At 50.9% G+C, this 16,300-nt stretch overlaps 5 protein-coding genes across 5 annotated transcripts; 1 reads left to right on the plus strand and 4 right to left on the minus strand.

The window, feature by feature from the left end:
- Positions 1 to 859: 859 nt before the first annotated feature.
- On the minus strand, positions 860 to 2,940 carry ABOM_003715 (phosphoribosylaminoimidazolecarboxamide formyltransferase/IMP cyclohydrolase; the record flags this gene model as incomplete). Its single annotated transcript, XM_022530845.1, has 4 exons — positions 860 to 1,015; positions 1,081 to 2,566; positions 2,645 to 2,771; positions 2,922 to 2,940. The coding sequence occupies 4 exons, from the start codon at positions 2,938 to 2,940 to the stop codon at positions 860 to 862; spliced, it is 1,788 nt and encodes a 595-aa protein (XP_022390766.1).
- A 1,248-nt stretch (positions 2,941 to 4,188) lies between these two features.
- On the minus strand, positions 4,189 to 5,334 carry ABOM_003716 (INSIG family protein; the record flags this gene model as incomplete). The annotated part of the gene is made up of 2 exons (XM_022530846.1): positions 4,189 to 4,557; positions 4,624 to 5,334. 2 exons carry the CDS (start codon positions 5,332 to 5,334, stop codon positions 4,189 to 4,191), a joined length of 1,080 nt encoding a protein of 359 aa, XP_022390763.1.
- A 1,451-nt stretch (positions 5,335 to 6,785) lies between these two features.
- Positions 6,786 to 9,430, minus strand: ABOM_003717 (putative INO80 chromatin remodeling complex (Ies1); the record flags this gene model as incomplete). The annotated part of the gene is made up of 4 exons (XM_022530847.1): positions 6,786 to 8,200; positions 8,263 to 8,316; positions 8,368 to 8,907; positions 9,007 to 9,430. 4 exons carry the CDS (start codon positions 9,428 to 9,430, stop codon positions 6,786 to 6,788), a joined length of 2,433 nt encoding a protein of 810 aa, XP_022390764.1.
- A 2,154-nt stretch (positions 9,431 to 11,584) lies between these two features.
- ABOM_003718 (DUF3632 domain-containing protein) lies at positions 11,585 to 11,980 on the plus strand (the record flags this gene model as incomplete). The annotated part of the gene is made up of 1 exon (XM_022530848.1): positions 11,585 to 11,980. The coding sequence occupies one exon, from the start codon at positions 11,585 to 11,587 to the stop codon at positions 11,978 to 11,980; it is 396 nt and encodes a 131-aa protein (XP_022390771.1).
- A 2,116-nt stretch (positions 11,981 to 14,096) lies between these two features.
- ABOM_003719 (DEAD/DEAH box helicase) lies at positions 14,097 to 16,210 on the minus strand (the record flags this gene model as incomplete). Its single annotated transcript, XM_022530849.1, has 2 exons — positions 14,097 to 15,948; positions 16,011 to 16,210. The coding sequence occupies 2 exons, from the start codon at positions 16,208 to 16,210 to the stop codon at positions 14,097 to 14,099; spliced, it is 2,052 nt and encodes a 683-aa protein (XP_022390772.1).
- Positions 16,211 to 16,300: the final 90 nt, after the last annotated feature.

The following is a 16,300-nucleotide window of genomic DNA, read 5'->3' on the forward strand; positions in this document are numbered from 1 at the left end:
CATCTACTCAAATTCCTATGTAGCAGTACGCATATATACAAGTAGTTGAATAATGCCACCCGAACGAGGTCAGGCCACCACCGGCTAGCATGGTACCCATTAAGGAGACCTGCCAACCTCACGTCTACGCCAACGTGGGACACAGCATACTGTTACCATACTAATCGATACAGCTCCACCAAATGGATATACACTCTTAAAAGACCTGGGGCAAACAGAAAAGCGGGAATCTGAGTGGCAGGTAGCGGGAAGTAGAGAGATAGGTTCCAGATTATTCTAGGGCCACACCGACATCCGCTTGGAGATGTCCGAGAAAATTGCCCAACTTCCGGAATAAGAGCTCGTATATGCCCTAGTAGTATATGTATCTTAGACATCAACGTGACGTCGCTAAGTATGCAAGTTAGAGCCTTTTCTATTATATAATTTAATAAAAACTTGATATCAACAATCCAGCTCCTATGGCTCAGTTGGTAGAGCGCATGACTAGTAATCATGAGGTCCGCGGTTCAAATCCGCGTGGGAGCAGTTGTTCTCTTCTTTTTTTTGCCCTTTCCTTTTAGAGAAATGTATTTGACATACTGATTCACTCGATGCACACACCATACATGGACATACTGCTCAGGATCGAGCATCCATCGGGTTATATAAACAAACGAGGGCCTATACTGTTGTAGACTCCGGGTAGCCCTCGACCAACCATCAGCTTGCACAAGAAACCGCATTGCACACCTAATGGAACAGTTCTTTTATTGCACTCAAGAGTGCTCGGTATCAAGTCATGAGAAAATAGACTAACGTCGTCACATGAATACTAGCATAAAATTTGGACTATCTCATATCAAATAAAGGAAATGACCTAGTGGTGGAAGAGGCGAGTACCCTGCTCGACGAAAGTAATGCCAAGCTTCTCTGCAGTCTCGAAGACAGGGCCATCGTTCTGGCTACCGCTGGGAGCAGCGATGTACTTAACGCCGGAGCGGGCTGCACGGAAAACATTGTCGATGAAGGGGAACTAGTGTCAAGCTGGTCAGCAAGGGAGATTTTACCAATCGTAAGAAAACCAGGGAGATGACGTACGAAAGCATCGGACGAGACGGCAACCTCGCTCAGCTTTTCGAGCCAGGATTCCCGCTCCTCCTGAGTGAAAGGAATAGGGACTTCTTCGAAGACACGCTCGTATTCGGCCTTCTCGGCCTCATTGCGAGGGGTGTTACCCGAGCAGAGCAAGTCAATGGCGTTAGCCTTGTCGGCACGCTTAGTTCCCTTCTTCCACTGGATGTTGAGGACACGGTCGTGGAAGCGCATCCACCAGTTGTCAGCCTTGTCACCGGCCAAACGAGTGCAGTGGATACGGCTCTGCTGGCCAGCACCCAGACCAACGACCTGGCCGTTGAGAGCGTAGCAGACAGAGTTGGACTGAGTGTACTTCAGAGCGATGGTAGCCACAGTGAGATCCCGCAAAGCAGAGTCAGGAAGGCTCTGGAGGTTCTTAGGGGTCACGATGGTGCTGAAGGTCTTCTGGGGAGAGATCACCACATCGTTGCGGTGCTGAGAGAGCTGAACACCGTACAAAGTACGGGTCTCCTCGGCCGCGGGGACGTAGGACTCGTCCATCTGGAGCACGAGGTACTTGCCGCCCTTCTTCTTAGAGAGGATCTCAAGAGCTTCGGGAGAGTAGCCGGCGGCGATGACACCGTCCGAAACCTCACGAGAGATGATCTTGGCGGTGGGCACATCGACGACATCACTGAGAGCGAGGATGTCGCCGAAGCTGGACATGCGGTCGGCACCACGGGCACGAGCATAAGCCTGAGCCAGACCAGAAGTCTCGATACCAGCGATATCATCAACCATGTAGACCTTACGCTCCTTCTCATTCAGGGGCACACCGACGGCAGCACCAGCGGGGGAAACGTGCTTGAAGCTAGCCGCAGCGGGGTAGCCCAGCGCCTGCTTGAGCTCCTTGACCAAAGCCCAGGCATTGAGAGCGTCAAGCAGGTTGACGTACCCCGGAGAGCCGTTCAGAGCCTTGAATGGAAGCTTGCCCTGGAGCATGTATGCCGAAGCAGGCTTCTGGTGGGGGTTGGTACCGTAACGCAGAGCAATGTGCTGCTCGCCGTTACCTGCATATTGCTTACGGAAGAAACCAGAGATGGCACTGTCGTAGTCTGCGGTGTGCTCGAAGGCCTTGAGGGCATACAACTTGCGGCTGGACTCGGTAATCTCGCCGGCGTCGAGCTCCTTGAGGAACTCGGGGTAGTCCTGAGGGTCGGAAAGGATGGTGACGCGAGAGTGGTTCTTGGCCGCGGCACGGAGGAGGGTCACACCGCCGATATCGATCTCCTCGACAGCCTCTTCGATAGTGACATTGACCTTGTTGACGGTCTCCTTGAAGGGATAAAGGTTGCAGACAACGAAGTCGACCTTGGAGATCTTCTGGTCGGCCAGATCCTTCTCATCGGACTCAATGTTGCGAGCGAGGATACCACCGTGAACAGCGGGGTGAAGGGTCTTGACACGGCCACCAAGCATTTCGGGAGCATTGGTGATAGCAGAGACGTCCCTGTAGGCTCGATATATTAGCTTCACCAATTGTCATCTTATCTGATAGGTATGTGTGGAGAGAGAGGAAAGAACTCACTCGACAGGGAACCCTGCCTCTCGGATCATCCTGGCAGTGCCACCGGAGGCGAGCAGACGGACATTGTTCTTGGCCAGACCCTTGGCTAGGTCGAGCAGCCCGGTCTTGTCATAGACGGAGAGGATAGCTGTGGGAAATATCGCGTGTCAGCTGATGAGCGCCTCGATATTCATGAGAGTAACAGAAATGTCAACTGTGGGGAAGCATTCGGACCACATCCACACTTGCTGGCAAGCAATGCAGTTCCAGACTGCAAAGATGGACTCAGTTGTCTTACCTGACTTTTGTTGAGACATTTTGAGACAGCAATCGCGAGAGACACTAGATCACGTCAAGGTCAGACACTAGAAAGACAAGGAAAAAAAAAGGGAAAGAAAATTGAAGGAGGGGAAAAATTTATCCCCACGACCCCTCCACAATCAACACCGCAAGCAGTCGGAGGGGCACAACCGGGGAACAAGAACAACAACAAACACTGAAGGGAAGATGCTTATTTACCTGAAGAACCGGTCTGTTTCTGACGGCAGGGTAAGAACGGAATTGACGGTTGCCTCCTGGAACTCACACTGATTCAATCAAGTTCTGATCGATTCCTGGTTAATGACCTGCTTGATCTTCTTTCCTATACGGACCTTCTAATTGGACTTTTCCGCGGGGTTCAGGCGCCGCTTTCGGATGCGCATGCCTGAGGCAGTCAGTGAGCTTTGAGGGATTATGACTAACATGCTCGATAGAGTTTAGTCTTTCAATCACATCATAGCGGGGCAGCTCCCAGCAAACTAGGACGAAATCGGTACTATGTAATCTACTACTAGTAGTACTAGTAGTAGTATACTGAGCCATGCAGTCACAGCTGACTCATCTAGACGCGGCATAAAATGAAAAATCCGCGTAGATCACATGATGAGCAGCACGGACCACCACAACGGACGAGGTACAAAACTGCGCTCAGCTCGGCCGCAATTTCCTCTCCTTTTCTTTTTCTTTCTATATGAACAACGCAAAATCAACATTCTTCAAAAAGCGTTCCTACGAGGATATCCCCTATTGGGGTGATGCCTATGAAGTACGGAAATCGTCATAAAGAATGGAGAGGAACTGCAAACCGCAGGGTGTCGATCTTGGGTGCAGTGTCTTCTAGAACTCTCCGAGTTCAGTGGAAGGGATTGCAATGATTGATTCTACACGCCTTTTTTATTTTTATTTTTTATTCTATCTTTGATTCTTATCTAGCCTTGCGCGGGACCCGATCATGCTATGGTCATTGTAGTACTGGTAGTAAGTTTCCTGTGTAGTAGTTGGGAAGCTCTACGAAGGGCCGTGCCAGCATTGTAAAAGTCTAGAAACCGTGATGTTCTGTCAATGAGCACACTGGCTGAGGCTCTATTCAAGCACAGTTCACTACCAAGTCCGAGTAATATGACATAAATGAAAGCCTTAAAAAATGAGGAGGGCGCATGGAGGAAAACCTGTCAAGACGCTCAAATGAGTGGGATTGGGAAATAAAGAGGATTAAAAAAGTTCGATGCTGGTGCCATGTTGACTTATGCTTGGAGGGACTCCCTGCGCGCAAAAATCGCTAGTTGGCGACCAATGTTCCCGAAGCAAACACACGCACTGAACAAAACACTGGCAACCCAAGTGCTGACTGCCAGGCTTTCTTGCGTGATACCCGTTCCCAATCCGAGATCCCGTAAAGTGCTGTTCAGAGCGGGAATCGCGGTAGCGGATGCTCCCGTAGAAGACGGTACTAAATCCGGTCTGAGTGCCAATACGATTCCCATTCCACCTACTCCCACGATGGCAGACATGAAGAAGCCTGTCTTGGTGCGATCAATGAGATACCAGAGCACGGGGTTTGCGAGAGCGAGCGTCGCCGATGCTTGAGTAGTCGATTGCCAAGGGGTCCTCCGCTATACAGAAATGTCAGTCAATCAACAAGGCTGGTGGGAAAAGGTTTTGCAATTTGGATAGCTTACCATAGCAAATGCTACCCCAACAAAGGCACCAACGCTGCGGACCGCTGCAACCCACGAGAGAGTACGCTCCTCATTCTCCTCGTCGCTGCTCGACCGACTGGACTGCTTGGCGTTGTCAACCGTAACGTCCTCCGAGAAAAGATCCAGGCCAGGAAGCACATTTCCCAAAACGACTCCAGCCACACCCCAGAATCCCAGGTATTCCCATGACCCGTAGTAGTGGGTGTTCTCCAACTTCACCGGTGTAATCCAATGATTCTCGTGTAGGTGGATTGTAATGATCCCATAGACAATGCCAAAGCTGAACAAGAGAGCGGCCTTGAGTGCTTGGGGCAAGACCACACCAAGGAATAGCCCGTGACTGAGCCGTGACCGTGTTCTCTTGAGGGTAAACCGATCTGGCTTTTCCGGCACCGTGAGGGGGTTTGGCTTTTCGACAGCTGGCGTTTGAGCTTCCGTTCCCCAAGGACTGGATTCGTCCCGGGAACCCTCGAATGCCGTTGGTGAATAGATACCATAGAGTGTCGGGGTCGTCAGATTCATGATCGAGCCAGTCCGACTGACACTGGTAGACCCGGCATCCCTAGGGTTTAAAAGGTCTGGGTTGGCGGGTTCCGCAGGGCTTGAGGGTTCAGATGATTCGGTCGAGGCCGGAGTGAGGTCAAACACCCGTCGTGGACGGGGTCGGAGAATCGTTGGGTTGTCAGACATGACGGGCGGGAAGCTGTGGTGGAACTTCGACAATGAGGAGAGTGTTACTCTATAAATTCAAGACCGGCGGGATCGTTAAGGAGGTGGGAGGCACAGGCTCTGTTCTGGGTGACCGAGGGCGACACAACTACTAGTACTAGTAGCTCCTCCGCCTGCTGTTGCAACAGCGACGATCCTGCAAGCAATGTCTCGTAAAGAAAAGAGGGGTTGCTCAGGATGATGTTTGAACGAGACACGCAGGTGTGCGAGTGCCACAAGCTCTCTCACCTGGGTTGCTGCACGGACGCTCAAATCCTACGAGGTTGAAGGAGGAAATTGGTTCGTTGAGGCGCTGGGGTGGAGTACGCGGTGCAGATAGAGGCGCGAGATTGGCTCGGCAGGGGCCAGGGAGGGCAACTCTCGTCGGGGAAATGATTGAATCAAGTGCAATGAAGTATATGGACTCTAGACTAATAAGCCCGAGATCGTTAGATATGCCAGAAGAAGTGTTTGTTGTTAAGAATGCGGAGTGTTTTGCGGTTAGGGGGCGAGTTTTCGACTCAAAAAGTTGGGAGGAAACCAAGTCGAGGGAGTACTAATCAGGTGTCAAATTCACATGCAAATCCTAACCCTCAAACAACAGCTGCAGACTCAGTGGACGTCAATTTCATTGCTCCCAACAGAATCCTCCGGTGATGACCAATGACTTGTGCGAAATATTGCCGTACTCGAACTCTGATAGGCCTTCTGTACCTCTCTCCGCTCGATGTGCAGCGCTTCTCCTGCAACTACTGTACGGGTGTAGTGGGTAGTACTCATACACCCACCCCCCGGAGAGTTATTGCGAGACCGCTTTCTCAAGGCTATGTGCGTACTCTATGCTCCTAAGTGGCTCCATGATCATGACGTCTCGCGATCTATGAGTCACCGTGCGATTGGGGAGAACCGGTAACTGCAAAAGCATCAGCGCATGGAATATCGCCACCTCTGCACTACTACTAGCTTAACCTAGGGGCTGCCTCGATGCATTGCCAACGTATCATTGGCTGTCAACCTCCCGTGACCCTCGAATGAGAAAGTACCTCCCGTCTGCCTGGATACGTAGTACCATCATTCGCTTCTATATCTTGTATGACCACTGTTGCCTGACATCGAACGACTAGATAGTTTGAATCTATTCCATTATACTCTCGAACTATGTAGAGGAACCGTCTGCTGTGATACCATAGTAACATGAATGTTCCGTAAAGAAAAGAAAGAAGTTAAGACAAGACCGAAGAAGTCAAGAATAAGCCGGTGAGATGGCGTTACAGAATCAAAGGAGTAAAAGAGAGGGGGGAAAGGAAAGAGAAAAAAAAAACAACATCGCAGAAGAAGTATGGAATAAGACGTACGGATCAGGTACAGATAAGATGGAAAATACTAGCTCATCGACCGTCTCCTTCACACTAAAGAATACAGGAGCCCCTTATTCAAAGGTCACCTAGAGTTTCTTCGTCCTTCTCCCCCGTTCGTCTTTCCAAGCTTTTACCAACGGCATCGCCAGCAACTGACGAAGCCTCACTGGCGGCATATCCATTGCCGCCTTCAAATGTGGACGAGTTTTCGTCACCATCACCTTCGACATCAACGTCCCCTTCTCCTTCCTCAAGATCATCGTCATCTGCTTCATCATCATTCTCATCCGAAGACAATGCGTCTGCATCGTCATCTCCCCCTTCGCCGATGAAGCTATCTTCGTAGCCTGGCTCCACAGGACGAGAAGGTAGAGGCCCTCGAGAAACACCCTCATCCTCCTCGCCGCTTCCCTCGCCAAGAAGTTCGCGATCGATGTCATCGAGGCCCTCTTCTGCTTCACCGTCCATATCCCCGGGCATCGATGACAGCTCCTGGTCTTGAGATGGTGCCTCGAGACTATCCTTAGTAGCACCATCAGGGGCTGCCAGTGCATCCCCGGTCGGGCGGCTTGCACGGCTCCGGTTGCTCTTAGAACGAGAGACCGACGTGCTCTTATTCTTGGGAGTTGCCGCCGTAGAAGCATCCGTAGTCGCACCGGCGAGCTTGCGCTTGGCATTACGCGCGGCTCGAGCTCTGCTACGTGCAGAGGTTGGCACACGCCCTGTCAGGTCCGTGTCAAGACCAAATCCGCTTTGCCTCGCCTTCTGCCGCTCTTCCCTCTCCTTTTTTCGGTCTCTCCTCGGGCCATTAGCATCTTCATAGTCCCACCTGTCTAGTCGCCTTGCGGCTTTACGAATGACGGACAAGTAGAAGCTGGCACATTCGCCGTAATCTTCCTCCTCTTCAGGGTTGGGAACCAAGCCCCCCTTGCCCCACGAGTTATCCTCATCTTCCGTGTCGTAGTTATCGGGGACGTTCTGTAGCAAACGATTATAGCGGTGGAACGGAATTTCGGTTTCACGTTTCGTGCGGAGGAGCCGGTAGGCCTCATTCTTCCGCTTGGCGAGGATGTATTCAATACGCTGCCGCCTGTTTTGCTCCACAGCCAGCTGATGCTGGGTAAGCGGGCGGGGACGGCGGGAAGAGGTCTGTTGGGGCAAAGAAGGCTCCGTAACAAACCTATTGAGAATCGGGTGACCAGAACCTGGAGGGGCCGGAGAAGAAGCGTCAGGGGTATGCTCCATTTTTGTCTTCAGGATGAGGCGCTGCTGACCAACAGAACGATTAAGAGATGAATCCCGCTTGGGTCGCTTATATCGGGAACGGGCAGATTGTCCCGGGGTTTGATAGTCATCTTCATCATCCGGATAACGTTTGGAAGAGGGGTGCAATGGAGTCGACATAGCAGATCCACGACCTCCAAGGCCATCCCCTCGGCCAGAAATATCGCCTGAAACCTGGTCATCGTCATATCCAGGTTCCAGGAGGCCTATGGGGTACGGTTAGTATGAATCAGCATATGATTGGGCGGGGAAGGTGATGAAGAAATACCTTTCTTAGAGCGTTTAGTTATCCTAGGAATTGGCTCTTCTTCTTCCAAGATACCTACGCTAGGTTAGCCGATACAGAAAAGAACAATCATGTCGGAAGACCAACGTTTACGCTCCAAGCGTTTGGCTTCTCCATACTCGATTTCGGACTGTGTGTCCACATTTTCTTCGTTTGCCTGTTCTTCAGTGAGGCTCTCAAAATTTGGTACTTTGATTGGCAGACCCCCAGTTCCTTCGCCATCCAGGCCGGGGCCGAATGGGTTGTTCAGGGCTGCCTCCTGCGAGAAGTCACTCTCCAAATACCACCACATCAGCCACAAGAAGGCCCTCGCACGACTCTTGCTGCTGAGTGTAGATCTCATGACTAGATCGAAGAAGTCGCGGGGAGGGAAGAAGTGCATTTCAGATACCTTGGGAGCGTACTGGGCCAAAACGAAGATAAGATGCACCGGGTTTGTTCGAGGAATTCGCTGACGTCTAATCTTATCGAGCGTGTTCGGTTGATCACAATCCTCTGATGCTCCCTTAAGGATTGACTTCAGACGCGGGGCATCTTGTAGCTGTTTGTAGGCATTGGGGTCCTGGTGGGCTTGCAAGGAAGGGATCGAGTGATAAGTCCGTAGTTGAGCTCGCATTTCAGGGAAAACTAGGAAGGCCACAAATCAATAATCGCACTTCAACAACCCCATCGGGTGTACTGGCACGCCCACATGGTAGAGGAGAAAAGTTGAAGAAAGAAACATACAGTTGAGTGTGGTATTCATGCGTCCGAAGTTCACCAGCAGACAGACCATCGCCATGCTGATGGCTGCCTGTTTGTCGTTTTGAAGTTTATCCTTCAGAATCTTACTCGTTTTGCTACTCTTTGCCATAGCATCGATGTAGATATCTGCGAAGTCCAGGCCCTTCTCTCCGTCTGGCCAACGAGTAAAGACGGGTGTCTTGTCCTCGAAGACAAGTTTGAGAAACTGATGCTGGATGTCCTTGCGCCATAACGGGATCCCATCCTCCTTCTTGAGATGTCTGATTTTGTTCCCCGAGTAAACGGAGCCGATCGTACCGTTTGCCTGGCGTCGCGTGCCGACCGTCATGTTATGCGTTTGCTGCTCATCTTGAGGCTCGGAGTGTACGAACGAGTCGTCTGCGACGGTGCTTTCGACTTCGGCCATGTTTAGTTCCTGGATTTATCAAGGCCCTTTAGGTCCGAAGCCAATTGTCTTTTCTGAGCCCCCAGATGCTTGACGTGGTAGCCTTCCGTGCGCGCCCTTGAACGGGGTCAGTCACTGACAGCCGCAGAGGGACCGGTAGCCGGAAGCGCGTATAGCACTTGGGGTTAAGAGAAAGCGAAGTATAGATGGCAGGAGAGAAAATTAAGTATCATAAATGAGGAAAAGGGAAATAAGCGCTACCCAGGAGGAGGAATAGTGTTTGATGAGGAAAAGGGAGAAAGGAAGGTTGTGTTAAATGACGAAGGATGAGGTGAGTTTCTTTTTGGTGCCCCATTCGGGGGATCCAGCCCTTTGCACGGGGTTCCCGTCACTAAAGTAACGATAACTCGGACTAACTCGCCCTCGTATATCCCAGAGCTGTTTTTCTGCAAGTGCCGCCGCTTTTGCGGGAGCGGCACGTGAGCTCGTTGGAGTACTCGGAGTCACTCATTGATGGCTCGCGGCGCACGCACTCATGGCTCTATATCCTAGTACGGACGAAGTCCCTGCTTTGTCCCTGCGATTCTCACGTGACTGCAACGGCCCTCGAAATCGGGGACAATCTGAAGCTTGCCGATCTATATACATACATGGGGTTCTAATCTCAAGACCCAAAGCGCATCATACTGCTGGGATCCAACAAGGTTAATGATTCTATTATCTATATCGGCTCTGGCTTCCCAAAAAGAGTGAGCACGAATAGGATCTGCAAAGAGACCGGGGAAGAGAGTGGCACAGTTGGTTTCATTGGACGAATGCTCTTCAGGATTAAACAAAGGCTGAGGGAGTGGCCCAGGAAGAGAATCATGAGATGGTAACTAGTCAGGGCACTGTAGACCCTTGATGACATGGGCTAGCCCCAGTGCTCCCATGCACAGTTCTTCTGCTCTGGGGGCATTAGCCAGCCTGGCTGACCCTGAGTCCCCAACGACCTATGGCTTATATGCAAGGAATGACAACAGTGCTCAGGTCCAGCACCCCCGGGGTAAGTGGTCAAGGTTTATTGAAGTGTGAGGAGAGAGACCTCATGTTTATCAAAATAGGATTGTGATCCTGCCACCATCAATGCCATTCTAAAGTGGTAACTTTCCCCTGACCCTGACCCTGTTACTCTAGGCGAGTATGCTAACTTCGAGACACAGTATACCAATGCAATTGAGAGCAAAGAGTGCTATTATGACTCCTACAGTAGAGAGTGTATCTGTCAAAAGGTAAATCGCTGAAACAGGTCCTTCTGCTATTGCTACTTGGTTGATTGTGGGTCAGCCGGGAGGTGTTGTGCAATTTTAAGGGGGAACACCTACAAGCTTGTTGCATTCTAGTATATTTGTCCTGCTATGCTAGCATTAATCCACCTCCATGTATAGCAATATCCCCAGTGAGGGACATGTTTGGGTGCGATAGCCGGGGGAATAGATGGTAGCCAATGGTCTTCCGGAACCAAGGGTTTTTTTGACACCGGATATCCCGTTAAACCAAAACACGCCTTCTGCTGATACTAATGGGTTCTTTGCACCCCAAGCAAGCGATGTGGCACCAATAGGTAGCAGAAGATGTCTCCGTAGAAGTGGAGGGTCTCTTTGTTTCCAGCTGTTGCTGCCTGCTTATTTAACCCCCCAGCCCCTCGCGAATAAAAAGATTTTTTCATTTCTCCAGATTCATTCCATACTCATCTCATTTCCAGGAATTTCCTACCAGATCATGCACGACTTACTAGGAGATTCACCAGACTCTTCGCCGAGGGATAGTCCTAGCTGCTTTGACATCACTTTCAAGATGCGGGTGGATATACAGGAGACTGCTCGGCAAGGACAGTTCGACGTCCTCCGAGGAGTAGCATATAGCAGAGCATGGATTATTGGTCAAAGATATTGCCGGTCTCAGTATTCTATTGATTTCTGCTAGCGGCACCTGCATACTCTGTGGTATACCTATCACCATTGGAGCAGGCATCTCTCTCATGAGAGTCCTGAGCAAGATAAGTTGGTCCTCGACATCCTCCGTCTTCGGGGGCGAGGTCCCCTAACCAGGCCAGCACCGGGCGGCTGTGGCGTTGATCTGGTGAGAACTCCCAAAGGTGCTGTCTTGAACAATCTACCCTTTCTTGCTACAGACATGACCGAGTTCTGGCTCAACGAGGGCGCGGAAATGAACGCCAACCAGCGCCTCAATATTTCATCCTTCCTGGCTAAGCCTGCCTCTACGCGCCTGATAAAAGATAGGCCTTGCCAGATTGCTTTGATCCTTCTTTGTGATACTTTTAAGTCCATGCGGCCTCCTGGCAGCCTTGACAACCCCGATAACAAAGATCATCGCCGAAATGTGCATACACTTACTATTGCCGCATTACTTCCATCTACATATGCCTGGCTCCGAGAGACAGGGCATAACATCGTACTGTTAACAGACGTATCGTGGAATGATTGCTCCAGCAGTCTTTACGAAAAAGATGGCGTAAATGTTGTCAGGTCAGAGCTAGGTCGACGAGCACCGGGTGGATTTAGTCCCTGAAGATGGCTATATTGGTTTAAGCAACTACATAAGATTGCTGAAGAAGTAACTCGAGCTGATGAGATGCGACTTCCAGAGTATACTACGAAAACCACTGATATTATGATAAGTCATGTTAAGCAGAGGAACTCACGGATTCTCGAAGTGTTTGCGGCTGAGGTAGATACCTTGCAACAGGATCAACATTTTTCGGGTCTGAAGGGGAAGTTCTAATACAAAGTGAGATCATTGCTCATGGTATGCTGTTGTGGATCCGAGAACTATTGTGTGTGCTTCTCGACTCTTTCTTCATTCCATTTTCTTTCCTTTTCTTTTAGCCAGAATAATATGTTATACTGGGCTAAACCCTGCTCAATCCTGACCTGGGTCCTGTCACATTCCTTTCACGCTTATCCATACATTCAATGCATATCTTATACGTTTATGAAGTCAGAAGGATTACGCTAGAAGGGAGAGGTCAGCGCCGACCACTTGTACATACGTCTCGTCTTTATTTGTAAGATCCTCTTGTCTTTGCGATATATGCTATTTCCCTCACTATAAAGCCCGCCACAAGACGTTCGTGCATCTATTGTATGATGTGCCCCACACACTCCAGTATCCAAATTCTAGAGCAAAAAGCGGCCCTGATCTAGTCCTGTTCCGGAAAAGCACGTTCTATTGTGCAGTGAATGATTGAAAGTTTCCATAGTACCGTACAGCTTAAATAAATCAAACAAGGGAAAAAAAGAATACGATAAACGGATCAAATAAGAAGACAAATACAAAAGTTCAACATAAGAATATAGTTTCCATGACCCATAAGTACTTTCTATTATCGAAACTTCTCCCTACGCTAAAGTATTATGACCGTATTAGCCCCATTCGACGTCTGTAGGGTTTCCAGGTTTTACTGCTATGAAGATTTCACGGACTAGAAGGGCATCGCAGGATTTACTACACCAAGTAGATGAGACTAGAATCAAACTTTTTGTCCTGATAAATAGCTCCCCTTCTCGCGAGACAGATAAAGTCCCCGTGAACAGGGCCGTCTTCGGCATATCTCGTCGAGCCTATATCGCTACTGACATGAGACAATGATGTCTAGCATAACCACAAAAAATCATAAGTGCCAGCAAATGCAGCATTCCATCCTCCACGGTCCCAAGTGCAGAGAACATAATCTTTTTGTGGACACAGCAGCTCAAGCCCAACGCCATACACAATGCAAAGAAAAATCCCTTCTCTATCACTCGCATCACGTTATCATGCACCGCCCCGTCCTAGAGGCAGTGTCAAAAAAGAAACAAATACCCGCCGAAGAAGGCCCGTGGTCGCAAAGCGCTGTTCGGTAGCCCTCGCACCTTCTCTTCCACACAGGAGTGATGCGCAGCAAGAAGGACTCCAGCCATAGCCGAAGCCGCCATGTAGCAATGCATGGGAAAGAAGACAGTACGAGGCATAAACAGTAGCGACGCATGCATAAGAAGTGAAACTTGAATGTCGGAGGTTCAGACAAATAAACAAGGAAATGGGAACAACACGCCATGAGATACCGAAAAAGGAAGAGATCTATCTTGCAAGACACGGTCGATGCGTTGCCACAGCACCAAGCAGATGAAACCATAAAAAGCACTTTTCTGAAACCGAAAAGCCGGCACTCCTGCTCGGCGCACATAGTTCAAGCGGATCTCCATATGGCCGCCTGAGAACAAAAAGGGTATCTGATAGAAGCGGTCGCAGGAGAAAGACAACGCAATCTATGATGTTCATGCAATGCCGACCAAGATGCTCTCGATTACATAAAGGGTATAACCAGGAGCAGCAACATGGTGAGATCGGACCGCATCATAAGACCATGTCTAAAATCGAGAACAAGCAAACGAAATCTGCGAAATGCTCAGAAATAGAGAACACCGATAACTCGACGTGATAAAATGAAACAAGACGATGAAGAACAAAAAGAAAAATCTAAAAGGAAGTCGTGGCAGTCATGACAAAGCCGTTCCTGAGATAAAACAAAAAAGAAAAAAACAACTCAGGGCTCGTTCTGATCGTATCCGTCAAATGAAAGGCAAATGAAGACAAATAGAGCCAATCAGACCTGACGGCCTCGTCAGAGACCACAACCCCGGATTTACCACCAGGAGGAAGGTCCAGTAGGGCCCGAGGGGTTTCCATAGCCGCCACCGCCGCCGCTGCTGCCGCCGTAACCATAGCTGCCACCGCCGCCACCACTGCTACCGCCGTAAGAGGGAGCACCACCACCGTAGCTACCACCGTAGCCAGCACTGGGGCCGCCGTAGCTGCTGCCACCGAAGGAAGGAGGACCGCCCATACCGCCGCCCACCCGACGCATATCACGGGTGGCGTTGGTTCCACGGCCACGACCTCCACGGCCGCCACGGCCACCATATCCACTGCCCTCACGAGCAATGCTCTCCAAGAACGACGGGACCTCCTGATGAGCCTCCTTGAGAAGGTCGATCAGATCGCGAACGACGCCGCGGTTGCCACGGTTGAAGAAAGCGGTGGCAATACCGGTGTTACCCGCACGACCGGTACGACCAATACGGTGAACATAGTCGTCGATGTCAGTAGGCAGGTCGTAGTTGATAACGTGAGTAACGTTGGGGATATCAAGACCACGAGCAGCGACAGCAGTAGCAACCAAGATAGGGCAACGGCCGGAACGGAACATCTCCAAAGCACGCTCACGCTCACGCTGAGTACGGTCACCGTGAATGGCGGTGGCAGGGAAGCGCTGGTTGAGCAGGAAGTCCGACAGAGAGTCGGCCATGCGCTTGGTCTCAACGAAAATGAGGGTGAGACCGCTAGTGCCATGGGTGTGGAGAATATCCAAGAGAACCGAACGCTTATCGTGATCTTCGACGTATTCAACTTTCTGGGTGATGTTCTCAGAGGTTGAACCGACACGACCAACAGAAAGGAAAACATAATCCTTCAGGAAGTCACGAGCCAGCATCTGGATGTCACGAGGGAAGGTGGCAGAAAACATCAGGGTTTGACGGTCATTAACATGAGGCATATCTTCACCCTCCACAATGCGGCGGATCTGAGGCTCGAAACCCATGTCCAACATGCGATCGGCTTCGTCCAGGATCAAGTACTTGATGTTGACAAGAGAAATGCGGCCACGCTCAATAAGATCCACGAGACGACCAGGAGTGGCAACCAGGAGATCACAACCACGTTCAATCTGACGGAGTTGAGATCCAATATCGGCACCACCGTAGACGACGCAGGGACGAACCCAGGAGCGGTAGGCAAACTTTCGAGCTTCATCGAAGATCTGAGAGACCAGTTCACGAGTTGGGGCCAAGATAAGGGACGTCGGGTAGGCCTTGCGCTGACGGCCGTAGCTGAACTGGCCGGATGCCGGGGCAGGAGTCGGGGAAGGACCGTTCTGGAAGGCCTGAGACAAGATTGGGAACAAGAAACCACCAGTCTTTCCAGAACCAGTCTGGGCACAAGCCATCAGATCACGGCCATTCATCACGATAGGAATAGAGTACTTCTGCACGGGGGTAGGAGTCTGGTAGTGAGCGAGCTTGATGTTCGCAATCAGGTGGTCGTCCAAAGGAGGGTTGGTGAATGCGTTGACGGGCTCGGGAACCTCGTGGCCGGAGGCTTCCACGGGGATATCGTCGTAGTTGGCAAAGTTGATACCAGTGTTCTGCTTAGTGGGATCGTTGGGCAGGCCGAAAAGTTCACGCTCCACGCGAGCATTGGCGGGACCGGGGATGTGCTTGCCGTCGCGCCACTGGCCATCTCCGGAGCCTCTGGCACTGCCGCCGCCGCCTCCGCCATAGGAGCCTCCATGACCTGGGTTTCCGTAAGCATCTGGATTAAATGATCGGTGAGAACCTTCAGTGGGAGTCCAGCTGGTGTTACCATTGGGATTGGGACCGCGAGGGCTGAAATCAGGAGCACTAGCGTTGGCCCAGTTGCCACCGCGAGGACCGCCTCTGTGAGATTATATGGTTAGTAACACGCCAAGCTGCGAGGCGAATCCAGGAAAGATACATACCTCGAACCCCAAGAGTTGCCGGGGCCGCTAGGACCAGGGGGAGGGGGGGCGGCGGCGGGGGCTCCGTCCATGTTCGCACCCGTTTGGCGTTGACGGAGATGGGGAGGGATGTAGGCAGCGCGGCCAACGGAAGAGTTTGGGGCAGGCGCATGCTGAGATTCGTTGAGGGAAAGGTTTCCCATCTTCAAGCTGTCGGCCATCTTTGCGGTATTCCACTAACTATCCAGAGATGACAGATAAGCAATGTATCTCAAGTTGCACAGGTAGAATGCGGGTTTCCTGGTGCGAAT

Source organism: Aspergillus bombycis, assembly GCF_001792695.1.
Source record: "Aspergillus bombycis strain NRRL26010 chromosome Unknown contig00026, whole genome shotgun sequence".
In the NCBI taxonomy this organism is placed as follows: Eukaryota; Fungi; Ascomycota; class Eurotiomycetes; order Eurotiales; family Aspergillaceae; genus Aspergillus; species Aspergillus bombycis.